At 43.9% G+C, this 25,947-nt stretch overlaps 1 protein-coding gene across 4 annotated transcripts in view; it reads left to right on the forward strand.

Moving 5' to 3' along the window:
- Nucleotides 1-491: 491 nt before the first annotated feature.
- cdk1 (cyclin dependent kinase 1) overlaps nucleotides 492-25,947 on the forward strand; it is a 29,348-nt gene continuing 3,892 nt past the window's right edge. The window contains exons 1-6 of one of the 4 annotated variants that reach the window (XM_085994957.1): nucleotides 492-627; nucleotides 1,452-1,556; nucleotides 5,000-5,090; nucleotides 17,810-17,966; nucleotides 21,724-21,847; nucleotides 25,707-25,877. In XM_085994957.1, coding sequence (XP_085851083.1) covers nucleotides 5,054-5,090; nucleotides 17,810-17,966; nucleotides 21,724-21,847; nucleotides 25,707-25,877 — 489 coding nt within the window. In that variant the 5' untranslated portion in view covers nucleotides 492-627; nucleotides 1,452-1,556; nucleotides 5,000-5,053. Of the gene's footprint in view, nucleotides 659-1,451; nucleotides 1,557-4,999; nucleotides 5,091-17,809; nucleotides 17,967-21,723; nucleotides 21,848-25,706; nucleotides 25,878-25,947 lie in introns of all 4 variants that reach the window. The other 3 variants (XM_085994956.1, XM_085994955.1, XM_085994958.1) reach the window with 3 other exon arrangements.

Raw genomic sequence — 25,947 nt, forward strand, 5'->3', positions numbered from 1 at the left:
CCAAAGTATTTTTTCCCCTTATTGGCCCTGAGTTTTCCTCTGCTGGCTGCTGGGGTGGGGAGGTAAGGAAGTGTTAGTCAGGCTGCTCCAGCCATCCTGAGTGTGGGGCAGGCTTGATGGACCAGATGGTCTTTTCCTATATTAAATAAATGCTGGAAATACTCAGCAGGTCAGGCAGCATCTGTGGTGAGCGAGACCGAGTTAACGTTTCAGGCCAATGACTTGGTCTTTTCCTATTATGTATGTAACTCAGGTGTTCTTTAAGCCAATCTATGTGAATTAAAATCCGCCCGACCGCGTGAAACTATATCAGAAAAGAAATCTTCAGCAGCCACAGAAACCTGACCGGTCCGTCAGTCAGACAGACACCCGTTCCGCCCCCTGCAGACGCAGCCGCTGTGCTCGCTCCATTCGCGCCTTTCTCTCTGGACACCTAAGAGTTCGACGAAGGACCCCGCCCCCTCCTTCCCTCGGACTGCGGCCCTTCTGATTGGTCCCTTTGAATCCAAATGGCGGCGCTGATTGGTTGTCGGTTTGAATCGGGGGAGCCGTTGGAGCGCGTTCGCGACATTCAAACAGCGGCGGCAGTGGCAGGGCCACCCTCACTCATTCTCTCCCCTCCCGCAGGTTCGTGCTCGTCAGTCGGCAGGTGAAGGCGGTGAGTCCGGGGACCCGGGTCTCGGCAAGCTTCCTGTGGGGCGGGGGGGTGTATTGTGTGGCGGTAGGAGGCTTTGGCCTTCCCCGCGGCGGGGGGCTGATTGATTCCCGGGCCCCCCCTGGGTAGACACCGGGCTGGCTGCTGGTGTGATTGAGCCCAGGGCTGTAAGCAGCGTTCGGCGGCATCCGGCCTCCCGGACGTACTCGTACAGCACGGGGGTTAGTTAGGTGCCTAAAAGCAGCCCCTGGTGGAGGGAGGGGGGCGCATTGGGCCCTTCTGTTTTTGCTTCAGATTTACAGCAGCTGCAGTACTTTCGTGTTTTTTTTTTGTTCAATTCTGTTTTTGCTAAGTTAGTTAATCGCGTTCATGGTAGTGGTACGAGTGTTGTAATGGCCGGAGTGGTCCTGGACTGTGTAGGAGGAAAATCGGGCTAGTTCATGCTCCTGGTTCTTGCCCAGTGACCTGTCATGGAAAGTGCGTGTCTGATGTAGACTCTGGCAGGCTTGGGTATGATGCCCATCTCAGCTGATTGGCACTCATTGAGGCTCGATAGGAGTGTACACTCTCGAGTGTAGGCAGCAAATTAAATTGCACCGCCTCTAACCTGATTAAGACTCCCAAGACTTGTGGGGTTGTCACTCTGAAGAAATTCTGATTTAAAAAAAAACCATATTAAAATGCCGCATTGTTTAACTTTAGAACATTCTTATAATTTCACAGCTTGTAGATTTGTTTAAACTCCAACTCAAGTTATAGGAGACATTGATTACATTTGGGTTTCTGTATTCAACAGACCAACTTGACCATTGCTTTCCCAAAAGCTACCTGGACTGTCATCATCTGGGCCGAAGTTATTTCCTGAAGGATTTATCTCGCAGCTTTGGCCTTTTTAATACAGGTAGGCATTCAGATATTTTGCTCCTTGTTCCCTTTTAAATTCCTCACCTCTTGCCTGGCACTGCCACACTTTCTCCTTCAACTGGGAAGGTAGGAACATCTGGAGACCCAAGATTGCGCCTAAGTTTTCCTTAAAAATCCTGTCTCAAAAAATCTTGTACTCTGTACAGTGGCAGAGAGATAGAATAATAAAGGAAAAACCAGCAGTGAGTGTGCAAAACAAAATTTGCATCCAAGTCAAACATGCTTCCTTCAATGTTCTGTCTGTACTTATTGTGGTAATCCCCAGACTGCTGCACAGTTAATCATAGTCACTTTTATATTTCAGTCTATCAGTGGAACCACAGGCAGAGTCAGTAATTACAGATGGCAAAGCCACCTGCTCCAATCCTGCCAGAGGAAGGGGGAAGAGGTAAAGAATGAGCCTGGTGTGATTCCTCGGTGCACTACAGTAGGGGAGAAATTGTACATATTTACCTGGAGACTATTGGTGCCTGTGGAGCTGTACTCCAATATGGTTCAGGATATGTTGAGAAAATTGGAATGGTGGGCAGAGAGAAAGTGTCATTTAAGTTCTATATAGTAGGGTAGAGGTTGTATTGGCCAAGTTGAATGAAAGGGGTGAGGTATAACTATTCAGTGAGCAGTGACCTCTTGTGTATATGGAAATGCTGCTTGTGTGAAAATGAGTTAGCTAAACGATGAATTCACCTGCAATCCAGCAGCAAACAGCTTCACGATGCCATAGAATCCAGTGAGGGTGATGTAGAAAATGTTACAGCAGGTTCTGTTTTGCAAAGCCATTAACTAGTGCTGCCAGACTGGATCTCATCTCCTACTAAACACCCCTCCCTCCCTCCCTCCCTCCCTCCCTCAGTTGATGCTTTCAGGCTTGTACTCTGCCCCCTCCTTGCTGTTGTCAGACAACAGGGATCCATCAGCAAACCAAATCTCTGGCTCACCTTCACTGCCAGATGACAGGACCTTGTGCCCACCCCCCCCCCCCCCCAAAACCACATGTTGCCAAACTTCAGCAACCCCACTGCTGTAGTGAAACTCCAGAACCCCACCACAGTTCTGCCATAGCCCAGGACAATCCCCATTGCTACCAAAGTGCATCCTCCCCAATATTTCTCTATCGGGTCTGCCACCAATGGTGCACTTTGCTATGTATTCTCAGCTTTAAAGATGAAGGATAAAAGTTCAATCTATGATATGGATAAAGGAAAATATACAAAATAAAGACCATTCATTTACAGTTTTCATAGAATATTGGACAGTCCTGGAAATTAATGCCAAAATCCCAGAAGAGCACTTAATAAAAACAGAATTTGACTTGATCAGTCACTAAATCAAGGTGTTGTCCCTGGCAGAGGCACCTTTTTTTATTATAAAATAATGAATCCTGACTCACTGTGCAATGCCAAGGGAGCTCTGTGTGTATGTAATTATTTTGAGAACAATGGTACAACACTGACCCCTAGGGACTTTATACCCTTCTGGCTTTTGAAGGAAAGAACCATATGGTAGCACATGATGTGTTCCAGTAGCTGGGGTACTAAGTGATATACCTATCAATTCATCCAATGAAAAGTGACAAGTTAAGATAGTAACTATAGGTTTTTATTGGCTAAATAACAGAGCCCACCCTCGTGGGTGATCGGGTCCAACAAGGAGGAATACCAGCCAGTCGACCACCTTTATACCTGGGCAAGCAGGTGGAGTCAGCTGTGGTCAGCCCAGGTATAACAGCGTGACAAGCGGTGACCTTGTGTAGTGATACAACAGTGTAAACAGTGAGGGCTCTATTATGATATCCAGGTGTCTATCATTTAGCTAGATATTGGGTAGAAAAAGATACTCGGCTTGTTGGAGATGCAAGGTCTGCTCATGGGAGTGGTCTGTGATACTAAACCAAAGAGAATATTGGTTTTAAAAAAAAAAACAAAAAAAAAACAGGATGCATGCCATTCCCCCAGGAGTACTTTATTGCAAAAGAGGTATCAATATTCTGTTTATTTCCCCCTCTGGTTAGCACTTTGGATGTACTGATAATCTGATATTCAACTTCTGGGAGCTTCACAAATTATTGCGTTGTCCTTTGTAGGAGAAATGCCGCATATGTCACACTTCAGCACCTCAACAGCAACAGCTTGTATTTATATAGCGCCTTTAATGTAGTAAAATGTCCCAAGGCACTTCACAGGAGTATTATAAGACACAAAAATTGGAAACACGGAGCCACATAAGGAGAAATTGGGGCAGGTGACCAAAAGCTTGGTCAAGAGGTAGGTTTTAAGGTGCGTCTTAAAGGAGGATAGAGAAGCGGAGAGGTTTAGGCAGGGAATTCCAGAGTTTAGGGCCTAGGCAACAAGGTATGGCCACCAATGGTTGCGCGATTTATAATCAGGGATGCTCAAGAAGGCAGAATTAGGAGCCGGGGGGGTGGGTGTTGTGGGGCTGGAGGAGATTAGAGATGGGGAGGGGCGAGGCCATGGAGGGATTTGAAAACAAAGATGAGAATTTTGAAATCGAGGCATTGCTTAACTGGGAGCCAATGTAGGTCAGTGAGCACGGGTGATGGATGAACGGGACTTGGTGAGAGTTAGGACACAGGCAGCCAACTGGTGGCATAAAATTGCCTGTCTGGTATTTAAGTACAGTTTGTATCTCCCTAAATGACCAGAATTGACTCAATTCACCTTTATTTCCTTTTAAAGAAAGCAGTGAGTGTTGTGAGTAAATAAGCAATATAATTCCCAGTATTCTTTTGAAATTAATTCCCTCAAAATTGAATTTTTGGACTGGTTTTGATTTGCTTCATTTTAAACAGACAATTTGGAACATAGGAATTGCTAGATGACTAATCATACCAATCAATCTCTTATCAATTAGTCTAAAACAGACCCAAGTATAACGCAAGGAAAACCCCAGTGGTGGAAAGCTTTGGGAACTGTAGGTCCAAAGTCACCGGTTCCTCCCAAGCACGCTATACTTGCCATATTTCGTGTCTCAAATTACTCACATACTGTATCCCAAAATGTTTTCTGAAATATATTTGTGGTTATTTTAGTGAGATTTCCAGTTTTGAACTAAGCGATACAATCCAAAGGAGGCCCTGGCACATTATGGTGTTGGATTTGAACATGCATAAAACAGAGGTGTAGGAGTCGCTGGAAATCAACAGACTGCGAGACTCGTAGCAGCAAAGAAAAACGCGTGTTAGCTTTATTAACTCTCCGCATGGACTGAGGGACTCGGCCTCGTCGCAGGGCTATGACGTCATCTCTCAATCGACGACTCTTAAAGGGACCCTGCCCCGATACCCAACCAAGTTCTGTACATAACGTGGAGCGATAACAACATTGGTTTAACAGTGAATTGTGTTACTGTCCCTATGTGGTCTCCGCCACAGGCTTCAAATTTTTTTTTTTTTAATTGCAGAAATCTGATGCTCTAATATCTGTCCAGTTTTCAGGCTGAAGTGTGAACGCTAGCATGGACGATTATGTGAAGATAGAGAAAATTGGTGAAGGTGAGCAATTTTTTTCAAAGTTTTATCTTTAGGCTGACTCTTGGGATCTGCAACAAAATGGTGCTTGCTTTGACTAAAGTTGAGATAGTTAGACCAGTTGCAGTATGTTAGATATCAATGCTTTAGTTTCTTTCCAATTCCAATCATGTTGCCCATTGAACTTTTAGTTCAATTGACGTTTGAAACAAAATAACTTGCTGCACTCCGATGCATGACTAGGAAAATGTGCCTTTTTTGCATGAGAAATATATTAATGAGCACATTAAGGCACTTGTATTTAGTGCTTTAGTTTTCTAGTCTCTTTCCTGCATTCATTCCTTTTCTAGCCCTCGCCCCTCTCTATCTCTAACCTCCTCCAGCCCTACATCTCTCCGATCTCTGCGTTCCTCCAATTCTAGCCTCTTGCACATCCCTGATTTCTAGCGCCCCACTGTTGGTGCCTGTGCCTTCAGCTGCCTAGGCCTTAAGTTCTGTAATCCCCTCCCTAAACCCCTCTATCTTTCTCTGTTCCTCTTAAGACACTCCTTAAAACCAAGCTTTTGGTCACTAGTCCAAATATCTGGCTTGGTGTCAATTTTTTGTCATATAATACTCCTGTGAAGCACTTTGGGATGTTTTGCTATGTTAAAGCAACTATATAAATGAAAGTTGTTATTGAGGGCTCGCAAACAATTATATGAAAGTAAACGAGAGCAACTTGCATTTATATAGCACCTTTTACTGTAGTAAACCGCCCCAAGGTGCTTCACAGCGTTGTAAAGCAAAATTTGGCACTGAGCCACGTGAGATATTAGGACAGATGACCAAAAGCTTAGTCGAAGAGGTAGATTTTAAGGAGCGCCTTGAGAGAGAGGTTTAGGGAAGGAATTCCAGAGCTTGGGGCCTAGGAGCTGAAAGCATGGCTGCCAATAGTGGAGCGATTTTAAAATCAGATGTGCAAGAGGTCAGAATTGGAGGAGCACAGAAATCTGAGGGTTGTGGGGCTGGAGGAGGCTAGAGATAGGGAGGGATTTGAAAACCAGGATGAGAATTTTTAAATTGAAGTGTTGCTGAACCAGGAGTAAATGTAGGTCAGCGAGAACAGGGGTGATGGGTGAACAGGACTTGGTGTGAGTAAGGATGCAGGCAGCAGAGTTTTGGATGAACTTAAGTTTATGGAGGGTGGAAGAATGTAAGCTAGGCAGGAGAGATGGAGCTGGGTGTCGTTGTACATGTGGAACCTGATGTGTTTTCAGATGCTGTCGCTGAGGGGTGAAGTGTATATGAGAAATAGGAGGGGGGCCAAGGATAGATCCTTGGGGGACTCCAGAGGTAACTGAGCAGGAAGAGAAGCCATTGCAGGTGATTCTCTGGCTACGACTAGATAGGAATGGAACCAGGCGCATGCAATCACACCCAGCTGGATGACCGAGGCGTTGGAGAAGGATGGGGTGATAAAATAAGAACATAAGAAATGGGAGCAGGAGTAGGCCATTCGGCCCCTCGAGCCTGCTCTGCCATTCAATAAGATCACAGCTGGTCTGATCTTGGCCTGAACTCCACTTTCTTGCCTGTTCCCTATAACCGTTGACTCCCTTGCAGCTCAAATATCTGTCTAGATATATTCACTGACTCAGCCTCCACAGCTCTCTGGGGTAGATAATTCTAAAGATTCACAGCCCTCTGAGAAGAAATTCCTCCTCAACTCTGTCTTAAATGTGTGACCCCTTATCCTGAAACTGTGCCCCCTAGTCCTAGATTCCCCCACGAAGGAAAACCTCTCGGCATCTACCCTGCCGAGCCCCCTCAGAATCTTATGTTTCAATAAGATCACCCCTCATTCTTCTAAACTCCAGTGGGAAAAGGCTCAACCTTTCCTCATAAGACAACCTTTTCAACTCTGGAATCAACCTAGTGAACCTTCGTTGAACACCCTCCAATGCAAGTATATCCCCCCTTAAATAAGGGGACCAAAACTGTACGCAGTACTCGGTGTGGTCTCACCAGCGCCATGTACAGTTGTAGCAAGACTTCCCTACTTTTATACTCCATCCCCCAGCAATAAAGGCCAACATTCCATTTGCCTTCCTAATTACTTGCTGTACCTGCATGCTAACTATTTTTCATGTATGAGGACACCCAGATCCTTCTGTCCCGCAGAATTCTGTAGTCTCCATTTAAACAATATTTTGCTTTTCTATTCTTCCTACCAAAGTGGATAACCTTACATTTTCCCACATTATACTCCATCTGACAAATTTTTGCCCACTCACTTAACCTATCTATATCCCTTTTGCAGACTGTGTCCTCTTCACAACTTGTTTCCCACCTATCTTTTGTATCGTCAGCAAATCTGGCTACAGTACACTCGGTCTCTTCATCCAAGTCATTAATATAGATTGTAAATAGTTGAGGTCCCAGCACTGATCCCTGTGGCACCCCGCTAGTTACCTTTTGCCAACCTGAAAATGATTCATTTATCCTGACTCTTTTCTGTTGGTTAGCCATACTCCATCCATGCTAATATATTACCCCCAACACAGTGAGCTCTTATCTTGTGCAGTAACCTTTTATGTGGCACCTTACCGAATGCCTTTTGGAAATCCCAAAACACTGCATCTACTGGTTCCCCTCAAAGAACTCTAATAAATTTGTCAAACACGATTTCCCTTTCATAAAACCATGTTGACTCTGATTGTATTATGATTTTCTAAATGTCCTGCTACTACTCCCTTAATGGATTCCAGCATTTTCCCAATAGAAACAAAGAAGATGGGAGCAGGAGTAGGCCATTCGGCCCCTCGAGCCTGTTCCGCCATTTAATGAGATCATGGCTGATCATCCAAATTCAGTACCCTGTCCCTGCTTTCTCCCCATATCCCTTTAGCCTTAAGAAATATATCTAACTCCTTGAATTTATTTAATGAATTGGCCTCAACAGCCTTCTGTGGTAGAGAATTCCACAGGTTCACCACTCTCTGGGTGAAGAAATTCCTCCTCATCTCAGTCCTAAATGGCTTACCCTTTATCCAATGACCGATGTTAGGCTAATCGGCCTGTAGTTTCCTGCTTTCTGTCTACCTCCTTTCTTGAATAGAGGTGTTACATTTGAGATTTCCCAATCCGCTGGGACCTTTCCAGAATCTAGGGAATTTTGGAAAATCACAACCAATGCATCCACCTCTTTTGACCCTAGGATGCAGGCCATCAGGTCCAGGGGACTTGTCAGCCTTTAGTCCCATTAGTTTGCCTAGTACATTTTTTTTCTAGTGATAGTGATTGTTTTAAGTTCCTCCCTCCCTTTTGCCCTCTGATTATCTACTATTATTGGGATGCTTTTAGTGTCCTCTACTGTGAAGACAGATACAAAATATTTGTACAAAGTCTCTGCCATTTTCTTGTTTTCTATTAATTCCCCAGTCTCATCCTCCTAAGGGACCAATGTTTACTTTAGCTACACTCTTCCTTTTTATATACCTGTAGAAGCTCTTGCTGTCTGTTTTTACATTTCTTGCTAGTTTACTCGATCTATTTTCTCCTTCTTTATAATTTTTTTAGTCATCCTTTGCTGGTTTCTAAAAATTTCCCAATCTCTTGGCCTACCACTAATCTTCACAACATTGTATGCCATTTCTTTCAATTTGATACCATCCTTAACTTCCTTAGTTAGCCACGGATGATTCATCCTTCTCGTAGAGTCTTAAGAACATAACATCATAAATGGGAGCAAGAGTAGGCCATTTGGCCCTTCGAGCCTGCTCCGCCATTCAATGAGATCATAGCTGATCATCTGCCTCAACTCCATTCACCGGCCTGATCGCCATATCCCTTGATGCCCTTACTAGTCAGAAATCAATCGACTTCTGTTTTGAATATACCCAATGACTGAGCCTCCACAGCCCTCTGGGATAGAGAATTCTAAAGATTCACCACCCTCTCTGAAGAAATTTCTTCTCATCTCAGTCCTGAATGGCCTACCCTTTATCTTGAGGCTGTGGCCTCTGGTTCTAGACTCCCCAGCCAAGGGAAACATTCTCCCAGCATCCATCCTATCAAGCCCTGTAATAATTGTGTATGCTTCAATGAGATCCCCTTTCATTCTTCTGAATTCAAGAGAATACAGGCCTAGTTTACTCAATCTCTTCTCATACGACAGTCCTGCCATCCCAGGAATCAATCTCGTGAACCTTCATTGCACTTCCTCTATGGCAAGTACATCCTTCCTTGGGTAAGGCGACCAAAATTGTACACAGTACTCCAGGTGTGGTCTCATCAAGGCCCTATATAATTGGAGTAAGACTTCTTTACTCCTGTACTCAAATCCTCTTTTAATAAAGGCTAGCATACCATTTGCCTTCCTAATGGCTTGCTGCACCTGCACATTCACTGTGACTCATGTACAAGGACACCCAGGTCCCTTTTGAGCATCTGCATTCCCCAATCTTTCACCATTTAGGAAATACTCTACCTTTGTTTTTTCTACCAAAGTGGATAACTTCACAGTTATCCATGTTATATTCCATCTGCCATGCTCTCGCCCACTCACTGAACCTGTCAAGATCCCCTTGAAGCCTCTTCGCAACTGACATTGCCACCTAGCTTTGTATCATTAGCAAATTTGGAAATGTTACATTTAGTCCCCTCATCCAAATCATTGATATAGATTGTGAATAGCTGGGGCCCAAGCACCGATCCTTGTGGTACCCCACTAGTCACAGCCTGCCATCCTGAAAAAGACCTGTTTATCCCTACTCTTTGTTTTCTGTTTGTTAACCAATTCTCAATCCATGCTAGCATATTACCCCCAATTCCATGTGCCCTAATTTTGTTCACCAACCTCTTGTGTGGGACCTTATCGAAGGCCTTCTGAAAATCCAGATACACCACATCTACCGGTTCCCCTTTGTCTACTCCACTAGTTACATCCTCAAAGAACTCCAATAGGTTTGTCAAACAGGATTTCCCTTTCATAAATCCATGTTGATTCTGCCCAATCTTACTATTAGTTTCTAAGTGCCCAGTTATTGCATCCTTTATAATAAATTCCAGCATTTTCCCAACTAGTGATGTGAGGCTAACAGGTCTGTAGTTCCCCGTATTCTCTCCCTCCTTTCTTAAATAGCGGGGTTATATTTGCTATCCTCCAATCTGCAGGAACTGTTCCAAAATTCTATAGAATTTTCGAAGATGACAACCAATGCGTCCACTATCCCAATGGTCAACTCTTTGCAAACCCGAGGATGGAGGTCATCCGGTCCTTGGGATTTATCGACTTTTAGTCCCATTAATTTTGCTAGTACAGGAAACTCCCGTTTAAACAGCACCTAAATATCCGTAATTCTCTATTAACCGGCAAAATTCATACTCTGAAAACAACACCTCAATAACCGGAAATGTTGCAGAGTCAGTCTCCTGCGGTGGCGTCAGTGGGGGTAGTTCTCCAAACTGCCACTACTCGGCTTCTTGGCGCTGTCGGAAGTCCGAACACCTCCATAACAAGAATAACAACAGAAAATGCTGGAAAAACTCAGCAGGCCAGGCAACATCTGTGGAGAGAGAAATAGTCAACGTTTTAGGTCGAAACCCTTTTGTCAGGACTGAAAAAACACAGGAAATGAAACAGATTAAAAGGCCAGTTTGGGGGCTGGGAAATGGAGATGAAAGAGCAAAAGAGAAGTGAAGAGACATTTAAGAGATATTCAAAACGAGACGAGATGGTGATAGGACTAGTAGAGACAAAAGACGGCTCTAGATTAGGTGTGAAATGCACTGGCAGAATGAGACAGCTGCCATGTGGGAGAGAAAAAAAGGGGAAGGGCACAAAACAAAGGTGTGGATAAAAAATATATGTAAAAATTGCATTGTTCCACGGAAACCCAGCGTAAGCTCGAGGAACAGCACCTCTTCCGACAATTTCAGATCATAACCTCGGCCCCCATTACATTTTTACATTTTTTTATCCACACCTTTGTTTTGTGCCCTTCCCCTTTTTTTCTCTCCCACATGGCAGCTGTCTCTCATTCTGCCAGCGCATTTCGCACCTAATCTAGAGCCGTCTTTTGTCTCTTTACTAGTCCTATCACCATCTTGTCTCGTTTTGAATGACTCTTCACTTCTCTTTTGCTCTTTCATCCCCATTTCCCAGTCCCCAAACTGGCCTTTTAATCTGTTTCATTTCCTGTGTTTTTTCAGTCCTGACAAAGGGTTTCGACCTGAAACGTTGACTCTCTTTTTCTCTTTCCACGGATGTTGCCTGGCCTGCTGAGTTTTTCCAGCATTTTCTGTTGTTATTTCGGATTTCCAGCATCCGCAGAATTTTGCTAATGTACCTCAATAACAGGAGTCTGACTTTCCTGTGCTGCCGGTAGTCTCTGGCAGTACTGCACTTAATCAAGCATCTTCCACCATCCATTTAACACAACATTCTGTAGGTGAGTACCCAATTACTGTATACAGGAAACTCTCGATTTACCGGCACCTAATTAACCGGAAATCTCTGTTAACCAGCAAAATTCAGGAGTAGGTTCAGGTAAGTTTTACTTCATATTAGTGGCTGTTCCTGGATCTGTGGCTGTGTAACTGGGGTTCCTGCACCTGTTGCTAAGCAACAAGGATGCCTGGATCTGTTGCTGTGTACCGGGCTCTCGTACCTTTACTATACCTCTCTGTAATCCGGACTTTTTGATAAACCGGCACCACGCCGGTCCAATCGGTGCCGGATAAAAGAGTTTCCTGTACTGCACACTTCTTGATTTTTAAAAAAAAATTTGTTTGTTAAAAGTAGCCTCAGTAGATAACCCTCTGTCATCTGGAATTTTTCATCAACCGGCACCATCCCAGTCCTGTTGGTGCCGGATACCAAAGAGTTTCCTGTACTTTTTTTTACTAATTTTTTTTAAGTTCCTCATTCTCGTCAAACCCTTAGTTTTCTTGTATTTCTGGGAGGTTTTTTGTGTCTTCCTCTGTGAAGACAGAAACAAATTATTTATTTAATTTCTCTTCCATTTCCTCATTCCCCATTATAAATTCTCCCGTATCTGACTAAAGGACCTACATGTTCCTTTGCCTGTCTTTTCCTTTTCACATACCAATAGAAGCTTTTACAATCCGTTTTTATATTTTTCACTAGTTTGTGCTCCTATTCCATTTTCCCTTTTTATCAATTTCTTGGTCCCCCTTTGCTGATTTCTAAAAAGATCCCAATCCTCAGGCTGACTGCTTTTTCTGGCAACTTTATAAGCTTCCTCCTTTGACTTAATACTAGCTTTAATTTCTTTTGTTAGCCATGGTTGGATCGCTTCCTTTTTGGGTTTTTATGCCCCAGAGGAATATATATTTGTTGCAAATTATGCATTATTTCCTTGAATGTTAGCCATTGTATGTCCACTTTCATACCTTTTAGTGCAGTCTCCCGATCTACCATGGCCAACTTGTCCCTCATACCCTTGTAGTTTCCTCTGTTTAGATTGAAGACCTTAGTTTCAGATTGGACTACATCACTCTCAAACTTAATGTAAAATTCAATCATTATGGTCACTTGTCCCTAAAGGCCCCTTTACCACAAGATTATTGATTAGCCCTTTCTCATCACACAGTACCAGATCCAGAATAGCCTGTTCCCTGGTCAGTTCCTCCACCTACTGATCCAGGAAACCATCTTGCATGCATTCCAAGAATTCATCCTCCACGCCATTCGTGGTAATTTGCTTTGCCCAGTCAATATGCAGATTAAAGTCCCCCATGATTATCGTATTACCCTTGTTACATTCACTTCTAATCTCTTGATTGATACTGTGTCCTACATTGCCATTACTGTTTGGTGGCCTATACACAACTCCCACCAATGTTTTCCGCCCTTTGCTGTTTCTTAGCTCCACCCAAACTGATTCCAGCTCTACATCACGACCTGCGAAGCCAAGATCTTTGATCTCATCCCTTATTAACAGCGCTATGCCACCTCCTTTTCCTTTTTGTCTGTCCTTCCTAAATGTTGAGTACCCTGGAACATTCAGTTCCCAGCTTTGGTTACCCTGCAACCATGTCGCTGTAATGGCAATTACATCATACCCATTTACTTCTATTAGTGCCATTAATTCATCCACCTTGTTGCGAATGCTACATGCATTTAGATAAAGTACCTTCAATTTTGCTTGTTTAATATTTTTCTGCACTTTGACCCTCTTTTTTACTGTTGACCTTTGTTTCTGCTCCCTACTAGTTTTGTTGACTACTTTTCTAACTTGCACTTCCAGCTTTGTTTCTCTCAGTTCTGGGCCCACACTTAAATTCCCAGCCCCCTGACAAACTAGTTTAAATCCTTCCCAACAGCACTAGCAAACCCCCCTGCGAGGATGTTGGTCCCGTCTCTGCCGAGGTGTAACCCGTCCAGCTTGTAGAAGTCCCACCTTTCCCAGAATCGGTCCCAATGCCTCGGGAATTTAAATCCCTCCCTCCTACACCATCTCTCCAGCCACGCATTCATCTGGTCTATTCTCCTATTGCTGTTCTCGCTAGCACGTGGCACTGGAAGTAATCCTGATACTACCTTTGAGGCCCTGCTTTTTAATTTATTTCCTAGCTCCCTATATTCTGCTTGCAGGACCTCGTCCCTCTTTCTACCTATGTCGTTGGTACCGATATGGACCATGACCTCTGGCTGTTCACCCTCCCCCTTCAGAATGTCCTGCAGCCGCTCCGTGACATCCTTGACCCTGGCACCAGGGAGGCAACATACCATTGTGGAGTCGCGTCTGCAGCCACAAAAACGCCTATCTGTTCCCCTTACGATAGAATCCCCTATCATTATTGCTCTCTCTCTTTTTTTCCTCCCCTCCTGTGCAGCTGAGCCACTCGTAGTGCCACGGACTTGGCTCTTGCTGCATTCCCCTGAGAAACCATCTCCCCCCAGCAGTATCCAAAACAGAAAATCTGTTGGAGGGAGATGGACCCAGGGGGCTCCTGCGCTACCTTCCTAGTTTCTTTTACTCTGTCTGGCGGTCACCCATTCCCTGTCTGCCTGTGCACTCTTTATCTGCGGTGTGACCACCTCGTTAAACGTGCTATCCACGAAGATCTCAGCCTCGCAGATGCTCCACAGTGACTCCAGCTCCGGAATGCGAATTTAGAGTAGCTGCAGTTGGAGTCACTTCCTGCACACGTGTTCGCCCTGGACACCAAAAGTGTCCCTGACTTCCCACATAACACAAGAGGAGCACTCTAAACTGCTGAGATGCCCTGCCATGTCCTACCCTTAATTTACTTCCTTTAAATTAAAGAATATTAAATACACTAGGGACCTTACTTCACTGTGAACACTACTAGAGACTTTAACGACTGGACTGTAGAAATACTCACCTGGTCCTACTTGCCAATCGGCTCCTTCCTTTGTGCCGACATCACTTTTAACCTCTGATGTCACTTTTGAATGTTGCCTGTTTTGGTCTGCTCTCGCTGCTGCTCCCAATAGCTCGGTCTGGGCCTCGGGCTTTATTTCCTCGCTCCTCCTTCGCCTGTTCCCTCTCGGGTCGGTCTGCTCTCGCTGCTTCTCCCAATCTTATTGGAATATGAGAGTTATGAAATATTTCCTTAAATGTCTGCCACTGCTTATCTACCATCTTACCATTTAATCTATTTTCCCAGTCCACTTTAGCCAACTGTCTTCATACCTTTTGTAATTGCCTTTATTTATTTAAGTTTAAGACACTAGTTTCAGACCCAAGTTTCTCCCCCCTCAAACTGATGTTATGATCACTTTCTCCCCCCCCCCCCCCCCCCGAGGATTCTTTACTATGAGATCATTAATTAACCCTGTCTCATTACACATTACCAGATCTAAAATAGCCTGTTCCCTGGTCGGTTCCACACCGTATTGTTCTAAAACAGTCCCGAATACACTATGAACTCGTCCTCAAGGCTACCATTGCCAATTTGATTTGTCTAGTCGATATGAAGATTAAGCTAGCCCATGATTATTGCAGTACCTTTCCTACAAGCTCCCATTATTTCTTGATTTATACTTTATCCTACTGTTAGGGGGCCTTGGACTACTCCCACCAGTGACTTCTTTCCCTTTCTATTTCTTCTCTCCACCCAAACTGATTCTACATCTTGATCTTCTGAGCCAAAATCATTTCTCGCTACTGTACTGAACAGAGCTACCCCACCTCCTTTTCCTTTCTGCCTATCCTTCCGAAATGTCAAATACCCATGACTATTCAGTTCCTAGCCTTGGTCACTTTGCAACCACGTCTCTGTAATGGCTATCAGATCATACCCATTTATTACTAGTTGTGCTGTCAATTGATCTTATGAATGCTGTATGCATTCAGATAAAGAGCCTTCAATTTTGTCTTTTTAACATTTTCCCCTACCCTGATCCTATTTGCTAGTGCACTCTTGTGTTTGTATGCTCTGTCCCCTCCTGTCACACTCTGGTTATCATTACCCCCTCTTGCTACCCTGCACTATTGCCTTGTCCTTTCTCTAACTGCTAAATTTCCCCTCACCTGACCCCGCCCCCCGCACTATTTAGTTTACAGCCCTGGATATTCGATTCGCCCCGGACACTGGTCCCAGCGTCGTTCAAGTGAAGCCTGTCCCAACGGAACAGCTCTCTTTCCCCAGTACTGGTGCCAGTGCCCCATGAATCGAAACCCATTTCTCACACGCCAATCTTTGAGCCACGCATTCAACTCTCTGGATTACTACCTGAGCCACAAGCAAATTGGCATAGGGCCAAATAAGATCAGAGATTATTACCTTTGTGGTTCTGCTTTTTAATTTAGCCCCAAGCTGCTCATACTCCCTCAGCAGAATGTCTTTCTTAGTCTTGCCTGTGTAGTTGGTACCAACATGGACTAACTGGATCCTCCCCATCCCACTCCAAGTTCCTTTCCAGCCCGGAGAAGATGTCCTTAACCCTGGCGCCGGGCAGGCAACACAGCCTTCAGGACTCAAGCTCTCTGCTGCAGAGAACAGTATCTATCCCTCTAACTATACTGTCCCCTACCACTACTACATTCCTTTTTACTCCCCCAGCTTGAATGACCCCGTGTGCCATGGTGCTGTGGTCAGTTTGCTCATCTTCCCTGCAGTCCCTGCTCTCGTCCCCACAGGCTGAAAGAACTTCGTACCGGTTGGACAAGTGCAAGGGCTGAGACTCCTCCAATGCTACCTTCTGGATCCCCATACCTGCCTCACTTGTAATCACACCCTCCTGTCCCTGACCACGACCCAAATTTGAAGTATTTAACCTAAGGGGTGTGACTGCCTCCTGGATCAAATTTTCACATTAACTCTCTTTCTTTTCTTTCCCCCCCCCCCCCCCCCGATGCATTGCTGTGTCCAAAGCTCGGACTCCAACTTTGAGCCGAAGTTCCTCGAGCTGCAGACACTTACTGCAGATGTGGTCGCTGTAGATCACACTGCGGTCCTCTGGCTGCCACATGCTACAGCTGCAACACATCACCTGCCCTGCCATCTCTTGTATTTTATTTTGCTAATTAAAGTTTTGAAATATCACTCAATTATCTATGTATAGTTTTTAATCTATAATCACGGCTCTTAATTTAAACCAATGCCCTAGTTTAGAGAAAAAGAGAAATACTTACCTGCTTTCCTGTGACGTCACACTTTGATTCCTCCCGCTCCCGGCTAGCTGCTTTTGTGTCCGCCACTCCTCCCCTGGTCCCGCTCTCGCCTCTGGCACTGCTGCTTTTATGTCCGCCGGTCCTGCTCGCACCGCTGGTCTCCGACCTCTGTCAAAGGCTGCAAACAGATCGAGAAGGACGAGGAGGAATTGTTTATCAGTCACATAGGATGTCATTTGTGACGTTGATGGTAGTTTCAGTATTGTGGGTTGGGGTGGAAACCTGATTGGAGGGATTCAAACAAGGAGTACCAGGCAAGATGGGCATGGATTTGGGAGGCAACATGTTCAAGGTCTTGAGAGGAAAGGGAAGTTAGAGTTAAGGTGGTAGTTTGATGGGTGGGGCAAGGGTGGGTTTTTCAAAGAGGTGTTTATGACTGCAGATCTTAAGGGGAGGGGGACAGTACCCATGGAGAGGGAACCGTTAACAATATCCACTAACATGGGGGCCAGGAAGGGAAGTTGTAGCAATAGACATAAAATTCTGGAAATACTCAGCAGGTTGGGCAGCATCTGTGGAGAGAGGCAGTTGATGTTTCAGCTTGATGACCTTTCATCAGAACTGGAAAAGTTTCAAGATGGAACTGGAAAAGTTTCAAGATGTAACTAGTTTTAAGCCAGTACAGAGGCAGGGAAAGGTCAGCAGTTTGGTGGGAATAGGGTCGAGGGAGTGGGAGGTTGATCTCATGGACAAGATGAGCTTGGAGAGGGCACGAGGGGAGATAGAGAAACTAGACAAAGATGCAAGTTCAGGGCTAGGGCGACGGGAACCATGGGAAGTTTGGCCCGGTTTGGGAAGGGAGGGAAGCGGTAGAGGCCGCTGACCAGATGGCCTCAATCTTGGTGACAAAGAAGTCCATGAGCTCCTCACACTTGTTGGCGGTGCGGGTGGAGGAGACCGGGAAGAGGACTTTAAGAAGACTGTTTGTAGTAGAGAAGAGAAGCCAGTGATTATCTTTGTAAACCAGTAAGATGGCTTGAATAACAGCCCCATCTCAAATTACTGGAGCTTGTGTCCTCATTTTACCAATACAATTGTCGTTGTGCTGAGTTTAAAGTTTTTAAGAAAGAAATATTGATGTATTTTTTTTAGGTACCTATGGGGTTGTTTATAAAGGGCGTCATAAAACTACTCAGCAGATAGTAGCCATGAAGAAAATCCGATTGGAGAGTGAAGAGGAAGGTGTTCCCAGCACTGCAATCCGAGAGATTTCCCTTTTAAAGGAACTACAACATCCTAATGTAGTATGGTGAGTGCACTGGGCTAAGCTCTGATGCAACAAATTTTGTATTCGCTGTGCTGAGCTTAACTGAAATTAGAATGACCTCTTAAGATAGCAGGGATGACTCTTGGTGGCTTGCCTAACATTTCCTAACTCTGAAAATTTTAATTTCCTGCACTTTGCGTGTCCACGAGGTCCCGCCCTAATTTTGAGTGCTTTGCTGAGTGAATGAGGCAATAATATATGATAAGCTACCTTCCATATTTATCTACATAAGTGGCTGCAATTAATTAATTGATTTGGGAGTCTTGGCAGCATGTTACGGCACCGCCTGTATCAGATGATGTTTAAAGTTGGCCAAACTATATTGTGGAGGACTAAAGATCGGGATAATGAGTACTTTGAGTAAAGAGGTAGCCATGTAACAGTACAATTTCACTAATGTGATTGTTCAGATTAAAAGTCTCATAGTAAAGGATTGGCCATGATTAAAAAAAAATTGGCCCTTAGTGTTAGGGGGGATTAAATACGTGGGGTTATGGGGCTTGGGTGGGATGGCTGTCGGTGTAGGGACCGGGTGCTAGGGTTTGGATGATCAGTCATGATCTCGTTGAATGGCGGAGCAGGCTCGAAGGACCGAATGGCCTACTCCTGCTCCTATCTTCTATGTTTCTATGTATGTTGCTCTGGGGCAGAGTGATCATATGATAGAATTTTACATTAATTTTGAGAGTGACTTGTCTAAGTCTGAAACTAGAGTCTTAAACTTAAATAAGGCCAATTACATAGGTATGAGGGGCGAGTTGGCTAAGGTAGATTGGAAGAATAGATTAAAAGGTATGGCGGTCGATAAGCAGTGACTAACATTTAAAGAAATATTTCATAATTCTCAACAAAAATACATTCCATTGAGAAACGATAACTCCACAGTAGAAACGTTAAACAAATATTTTGTATCTGTCTTCGCAGTAGAAGACACACAAAGCATACCAAAAATGGTGGGGAACCATGGGTCTAATGAGGATGAGGAACTTAACATAATTAATATAAGTAGAGGAAAAAGTACTGGAGAAACTAATGGGACTAAAAACCGACAAATCCCCTGGACCCGACTGCCTACATCCTAGGGTTCTAAAAGAGGTGGCTGAAGCGATAGTGGATGCATTGGTTTTGATCTTCTAATTCCCTAGATTCTGGAATGGTCCCAGCAGATTGGAAGGTTGCAAATATAACACCGCTATTCAAGAAAAGAGAGAGGAAAAAACAGGGAACTACAGGCCAGTTAGCCTGACATCAGTCGTCGGGGAAAATGCTGGAATCCATTGTTAAGGAAGTGGTATCAAATCACTTTTTTTTAAAAATCATAACGTGATTAGACAGCATCAACATGGTTTTATGAAAGGGAAATCGTGTTTGACAAATTTATTTGAGGATGTAACTAGCAGGGTAGATAAAGAGGAACCAGTAGATGTAGTATATTTGGATTTCCAAAGGGCATTCGATAAGGTGCCACATAAAAGGTTGTTAAGCAAGATAAGGGCTCATTGGGTTGGGGGTAATATAGTAGCATGGATAGAGGATTGGTTAATGGACAGAAAACAGTAGGGATAAACGGATCTTTTTTAGGTTGGCAGGCTGTAACTAGTGGAGTGCCGCAAGGATCAGTGTTGGGACCTCGGCTATTTACAATCTCTATATTAATGACCCTAGATGAAGGGACCAAGTGTAATGTATCCAAGTTTGCTGATGATACAAAGCTAGGTGGGACAGTAAGCTGCGAGGAGAACACAGTCTGCAAAGGGATATAGATAGACTAAGTGTGCAGTAAGGTGGCAGATGGAGTATAATGTAGGGAAATATGAGGTTATTCACTTTGGTAGGAAGAATAGAAAAACAATATTTTTTAAATGGTGAGAAACTTTGAAATGTTGGTGTTGAGATTTGTGTGTCCTTGTGCAAGAAACACAAAGCTAGCATGCAGGTACAGCAAGCAATAAGGAAGGCAAATGGCATGTGTATATAAGAGTAAGGAAGTCTTGCTACAATTGTGCAGGGCCTTGGTGAGACCACACCTGAAGTACTGTGCACAGTCCTGGTCTCCTTATCCAAGGAAGGATATACTTGCCTTGGAGGTGGTGCATCAAAGGTTCACTATATTGATTCCTGGGATGAGAGGGCTGTCCTGAGGAGAGAGTGTGTAGAATGGGCCTATACTCTCTGGAGTTTAGAATGAGAGGTGATCTCATTGAAACATACAAGATTCTGATGGGGATTCACAGGGTAGATGCTGAGAGGTTGTTTCCCCTGGCTGGAGTGTCTAGAACTAGGGGCCATAGTCTCGGGATAAGGGGTAGGCCATTTAAGACTGAGATGAGGAATTTCTTCACTCAGGGCTGTGAATCTTTGGAATTCTCTGCCCCAGAGGATTGTGAATGCCGAGTCGGAGTATATTTAAGGCAGAAATATAGATTTTTGACCTCTAGGGGAATGAAGGGATATGGAGATCGGGCAGGAAAGTGAAGTTGAGGTCAATGATCAGCCATGATCTTATTGAATGGCGGAGCAGGCTCGAGGGGCTGTATGGCCTACTCCTGCTCTTATCTTATGTTCCAAAAGCACATCTTTTAGCAAAAAATGTTTTGCAAACTTTGTTTCCCAAAGCAACTATCAGCTTGGCTACATCTTAAATGTAGGTGTAGGGACCGGGTGCTAGGGTTTGGATGATCAGCCATGATCTCGTTGAATGGCGGAGCAGGCTCGAATGGCCTACTCCTGCTCCTATCTTCTATGTTTCTATGTTAAATGCCATTTTGGTGGGGGAGGATAACTAATGGGGCTATGGCCCAGTGAGTCCTGATGTGGGTGGTATAGAATGATTTGTTTACTGGTGGGAGAGAAGAAAGCCAGTTTATCCAATTAAATATTGACTGCTTTTGGCAACAAGTGGGTATTGTATTTGTAAAAAATTAAGTGACCTTCAATTAACTGAATGTTACATATTTTTATATAACCACATTGAATGTATATTTTTATATAACCACATTGAATGTAGCAGAGTTGAATGGATAAATAGGGGTTCCTGGGGGACCAAATTGATAAATGCACTGTCCAGTGCAGCACTAGGCTATACAGATGAGAAGTTGTAGATTTGACTACTGGTTCCTGCAGATGTATCTGAGTGGCTGGGGCACCACAGTCAACCTCATGCTCTTGGCATAGGGTGGATGGGAATCTGCCAATATTCCCAATTGCTGATCACTGTCTGAAAAGTGTGTCTGCCCTCCCGGATGGGATGTGAAGGATCCTACGGCAAAATTGGGGGAATTCTCCCAGTATCATTGCCAACATTTAATCCCTCGACCACCACCTAAAACAAATTACCTGGTCATTTTTCATTGCTGTTTGTGGGGCCTTGCTTTGCACAAATTGACTGCTGCATTTCCTACTTTACAACCGTGACTATGCTTCAAAAGTACTTCATTGGCTGTAAAGTGCTTTGTGGCATAGTGAGGTCATGAAAGATGCTATGTAAATACAAGTCTTTGAGTGTGAGAGAATGTTACGATGACTGGATCAGGCTTGGTGTCCCCACTTAGAAATAGCCAGCTAGCACTCTGTCAAGGCTCAAACGGAGACAAGAGGGTTACTGGCACCTATAGCACTGTACTTCTGTCCAAGGTCAGTGTCTTTAGGAGAGAAGAACATTTGGTGTGAGTGGGAAGCAAGTTTGATAACTCAGCAATTTGTAGTGCTGTGATTTCAGCATGTTTCTCTTTCTCTTTAGTCTTCAAGATGTACTAATGCAAGATGCAAGGCTGTACCTTATATTTGAATTCCTTTCAATGGATCTGAAAAAATATTTGGATTCCTTACCTACTCGTCAGATGATGGACCAAATGCTAGTTAAGGTATCTGCAGTATTATTTGCTAACTGAAAGCCTTTGTTAGGCAGGAAGATTTGAAAATCATTCTAGTGTTTCCAGTTAAATTGGCAGGTCCAAACATTATTGCATCTGTTTTCTGTAGACAAATTAACGTTGAGCTTTTCTAGATGTAATTCTACCACTGCAGACCATGTTTTATATCACTGTAAATTCAAGGGGATAATTATAGTAAATTGTAATTGGAGCAGTAGTTTGGAAGAATAGAAAGGAATAAGGGAGGATTGATGTCTAGGATTATGTCGCAATTTAGCAATAGACAAATCAAATTAGAAATTCCTTACTGCCCTCTGTTTTCTAATCTTCGATGTTCTTAACTCTCAAATTATCTGTCACCATGACAATTCGGGATTTGATTGTGGTTGTTAGTATGGGTTTTGTTATAGCCATTCCACAGGTTATATTCTTACCTGTGTTAAGATCCCCTGGAACTCGGCTGTTGAATGCTTTTGAATCACCTCATTGTCCTGGGCACCGCCAAAGCTCCTGACGGTTCAGCTCTCCACTTCTAAACAAATTATCGTCAGTCTCCCACCAAAGTCATGTACATAGCCATCTAGTCTGGATCTCCTAAATTGCTCTCTGTGCTGCAGTTAATGGCTCAGCATCTGACTTTTTCCCTTAACTCTAGTTCCCTGGGACTCTCTCCCTTTTCTTATTCTTCCTTGCACCAATGACCTCTACTTGGCCAATCCTTTTTTATCACTATTATTCATTCTCTGGGTATGGGCATAGCTGGCAAGGTTTTATTGCCCATCTCTAATTACCCTGAGTGATGAAACTGAGTAGCTTGCTAGGCTATTTCAGAGGGAAGTTGAGTCAACCACATTGGTGTGGGACTGGAGTCACCTAGTCCAGATCAGTAAATGCGGCCGGTTTCCTTCCCTAAAGGACATTAGTGAATCAGTTGGCTTTTTACAAAAGTCCAACAGCTTCATGGTCACTTTTACTGATGCCAGCTTTTTATTCCCAGATTTTTGTTTAAAATTCAAATTCTCAAGCTGTCATGGTGGGATTTGAACTTGTGTTCTTTGGTTTGTTAGTCCGGGCCTTTGCAGTACTTGTCCAGTAACCACGACATTACTGTAACCAGTAATTTGATTATTCTGACTTCCACTATATTCATCAGATTCTCAGACCTCCATGCTTTTCAATGGTGCAGTGAAAATAGTTTTTCTTTCAGTTCTTCAAATCGTTTCTTTGTCTCAATTCTAACCATCAGCTACCAGCTTTATCTTTTGGTGCCACCTCTAGTTTTTCCATCTGTCTACTTTCTTGGCTTTGCTAGCTTCTTTTGAGTTCAGATAAAAGCCCCTTATCTCCTCCATTGCTAAAGTTACAGGAAACTTTTTTTTATCCAGGACCAACGTGGTGCCGGTTAATCAAATTCCGGATAACCGAGCGCTATAGTAAATGATAGGGAGAGCTAAGAGCTCCGTATAAAGCAACAAACCCTGTTGCTTAGCAACAGGTTCAGAACAATGGCCACAGGTTCCAAGTGTATCTGTAGCTTAGCAACAGCTGCAGCCACACCCTTGCACAGCAACACATCGAGGAAGGCAAGTAATATGAAGTATGAACCTACTCCTGAATTTTGCTGGTTAACTGAGATTTCTGGTTATTTAGGTGCCGGTAGTTTCCTGTACCTCCAAGAAACATAGAAAATAGGAGCAGGAATAGGCCATTCGGCCCCTCGAGCCTGCTCCGCCATTCAATGAGATCATGGCTGATCATCCAAATTCAGTACCCTGTCCCTGCCTTCTCCCCATATCCCTTGATCCCTTTAGCCTTAAGAAATATATCCAACTCCTTCTTGAATATATTTAATGAACTGGCCTCCACTGCCCTCTGTGGCACAGAATTCCACAGGTTCACCACTCTCTGGGTGAAGAAATTCCTCCTCATCTCAGTCCTAAATGGCTTACCCCTTATCCTTAGACTATGACCCCTGGTTCTGGACTCCTCAGCCATCGGGAACATCCTTCCTGCATCTAGTCTGTCCAGGCCTGACAGAATTTTATAGGTTTCGATGAGATCCCCTCTCAATCTTCTAAACTCCAGTGAGTATAAGCCCAATCGATATGATCTCTCCTCATACGTCATTCCTGCCATCCCAGGTATCAGCCTGGTGAATCTTCGCTGCACTCCTTCCATGGCAAGAACATCCTTCCTCAGATAAGGCGACCAAAACTGCACACAATACTCAAGGTGCGGTCTCACCAAGGCCCTGTACAACTGCAGCAAGACATCCTTGTTCCTGTACCCGAACCCTCTTGCTACAAAGGCCAACATACCATTTGCCTTCTTAACTGCCTGCTGCACCTGCATACTTACCTTCAGCGACTGGTGCACAAGAACACCCAGGTCTCTTTGCACTTCCCCTTCTCACAATCTATTGCCATTCAAATAATAATCTGCCTTCCTGTTTTTGCCACCAAAGTGGATAACCTCACATTTATCCACATTATAGTGCATTTGCCATGTTTCTGCCCAATCACCCAACCTGTCCAAATCGTACTGGAGTTTCACGACATCCTCCTCACAGCTTACCCTCCCACCCAGCTTTGTGTCGTCTGCAAATTTGGAGATATTACATCCAATTCCCTCGTCCAGATCATTAATATATATTGTGAACAGCTGGGGGTCCTAGGACCGATCCTTGCGGTACCCCACTAGTCACTGCCTGCCACTTGGAAAATGACCCGTTTATTCCAACTCTTTGCTTTCTATCTGCCAACTAGTTCTCTATCCAAGTCAATACCTTGCCTCCAATCCCATGTGCCTTAATTTTGCACGCTAATCTCTTATGCGGGATCTTATCGAAAGCCTTCTGAAAGTCCAAATACACCACATCCACTGGCTCTCCCTTATCTATTCTACCAGTTACATCCTCAAAAAATTCCAGTAGATTAGTTAAGCACGATTTACTTTTTTTGTACCAAATATTTTTCTATTCACTGAATCCTATAAAGCTCAAGATTGTCCAGTACTTCTAGCACATTTCCCATAATCCTGAGCAGGATACCAGAAACCATTTGTCTGAAATCTGATGCATCTTTCACTCTAGCCCCTTTGCCAGAAATGTGCTATTGCTGTCTATCAACCTTTCATGTCTTTATTTTAACTTGTGTTCAGATTTTTTCCTAAGCTCCCAATATCCTGTTATACATGTTCTTCCTTGCATCCCTATTGTGTTTAATCGCCATGCAAGTCTCTTGCTTTAACTCCTTCTTTCCAAGGATCTCCGAATTCTCCTCCCATTTCTCCTACAATCTTCAGACTTATTCACTGCTTCCTGATTTATCTTGTTTTGTACATTTTTCAATTTGCATCCCGCATGATGGTCCCCTCACCTTAGTTTCTTAATTTAAAAAAAGAATGAATCATGCATTAAGTGGTGTGAATTTCTGCGCCCGCCCACCATAGTGCAATTGCTCCAAACTACCAGTTAGTCCAAGTGGAACAGGGATTGTCTTTGATCCAGGTCTCAAAAGCCAGTAAACTGGAATAGTAAGCCATGATTGATGTAAAGGTAGTAAATTAACATGGCAAGTGCTTTAAACTTCAGTGACTGGCCATTAATGCTCAGCTTTCACACTGTCCCCACCAACTTTATTTTAAACCTCAGCAGGCTGATTACTGCATCTTTGATACTTCACGTGCTGATCCTTGAACTATTATCTGTATTTGTCCCTGACTAGTGAATCCACTACAGTTATCAGTTTTGAAGTAAGGACCTTGGTCTCTGTCATCTATGGATTGAACGAATCTTCTACCTGGCAGGCATGACCTATGATGGTGTTTCATGTTTTTTCCCCTCTCCCAGAGTTACCTGTACCAGATCACGCAGGGGATTGCCTTCTGTCACTCAAGAAGAGTTTTGCACAGAGACTTAAAACCTCAGAATCTGCTGATTGATAGTAAAGGTGTTATTAAATTGGCCGACTTTGGACTGGCTCGTGCCTTTGGTGTCCCTGTCAGAGTTTATACTCATGAAGTAAGTCCAACTGTGCAGTTTGTTCAAAGATGTGAATTACAATTTTAAAAGCAAACTCTTGCGGTGATAT

Source organism: Somniosus microcephalus, chromosome 8 (assembly GCF_052327205.1).
Source record: "Somniosus microcephalus isolate GS21.2 chromosome 8, FLI_Smic_1.0, whole genome shotgun sequence".
NCBI classification, from domain to species: domain Eukaryota; kingdom Metazoa; phylum Chordata; class Chondrichthyes; order Squaliformes; family Somniosidae; genus Somniosus; species Somniosus microcephalus.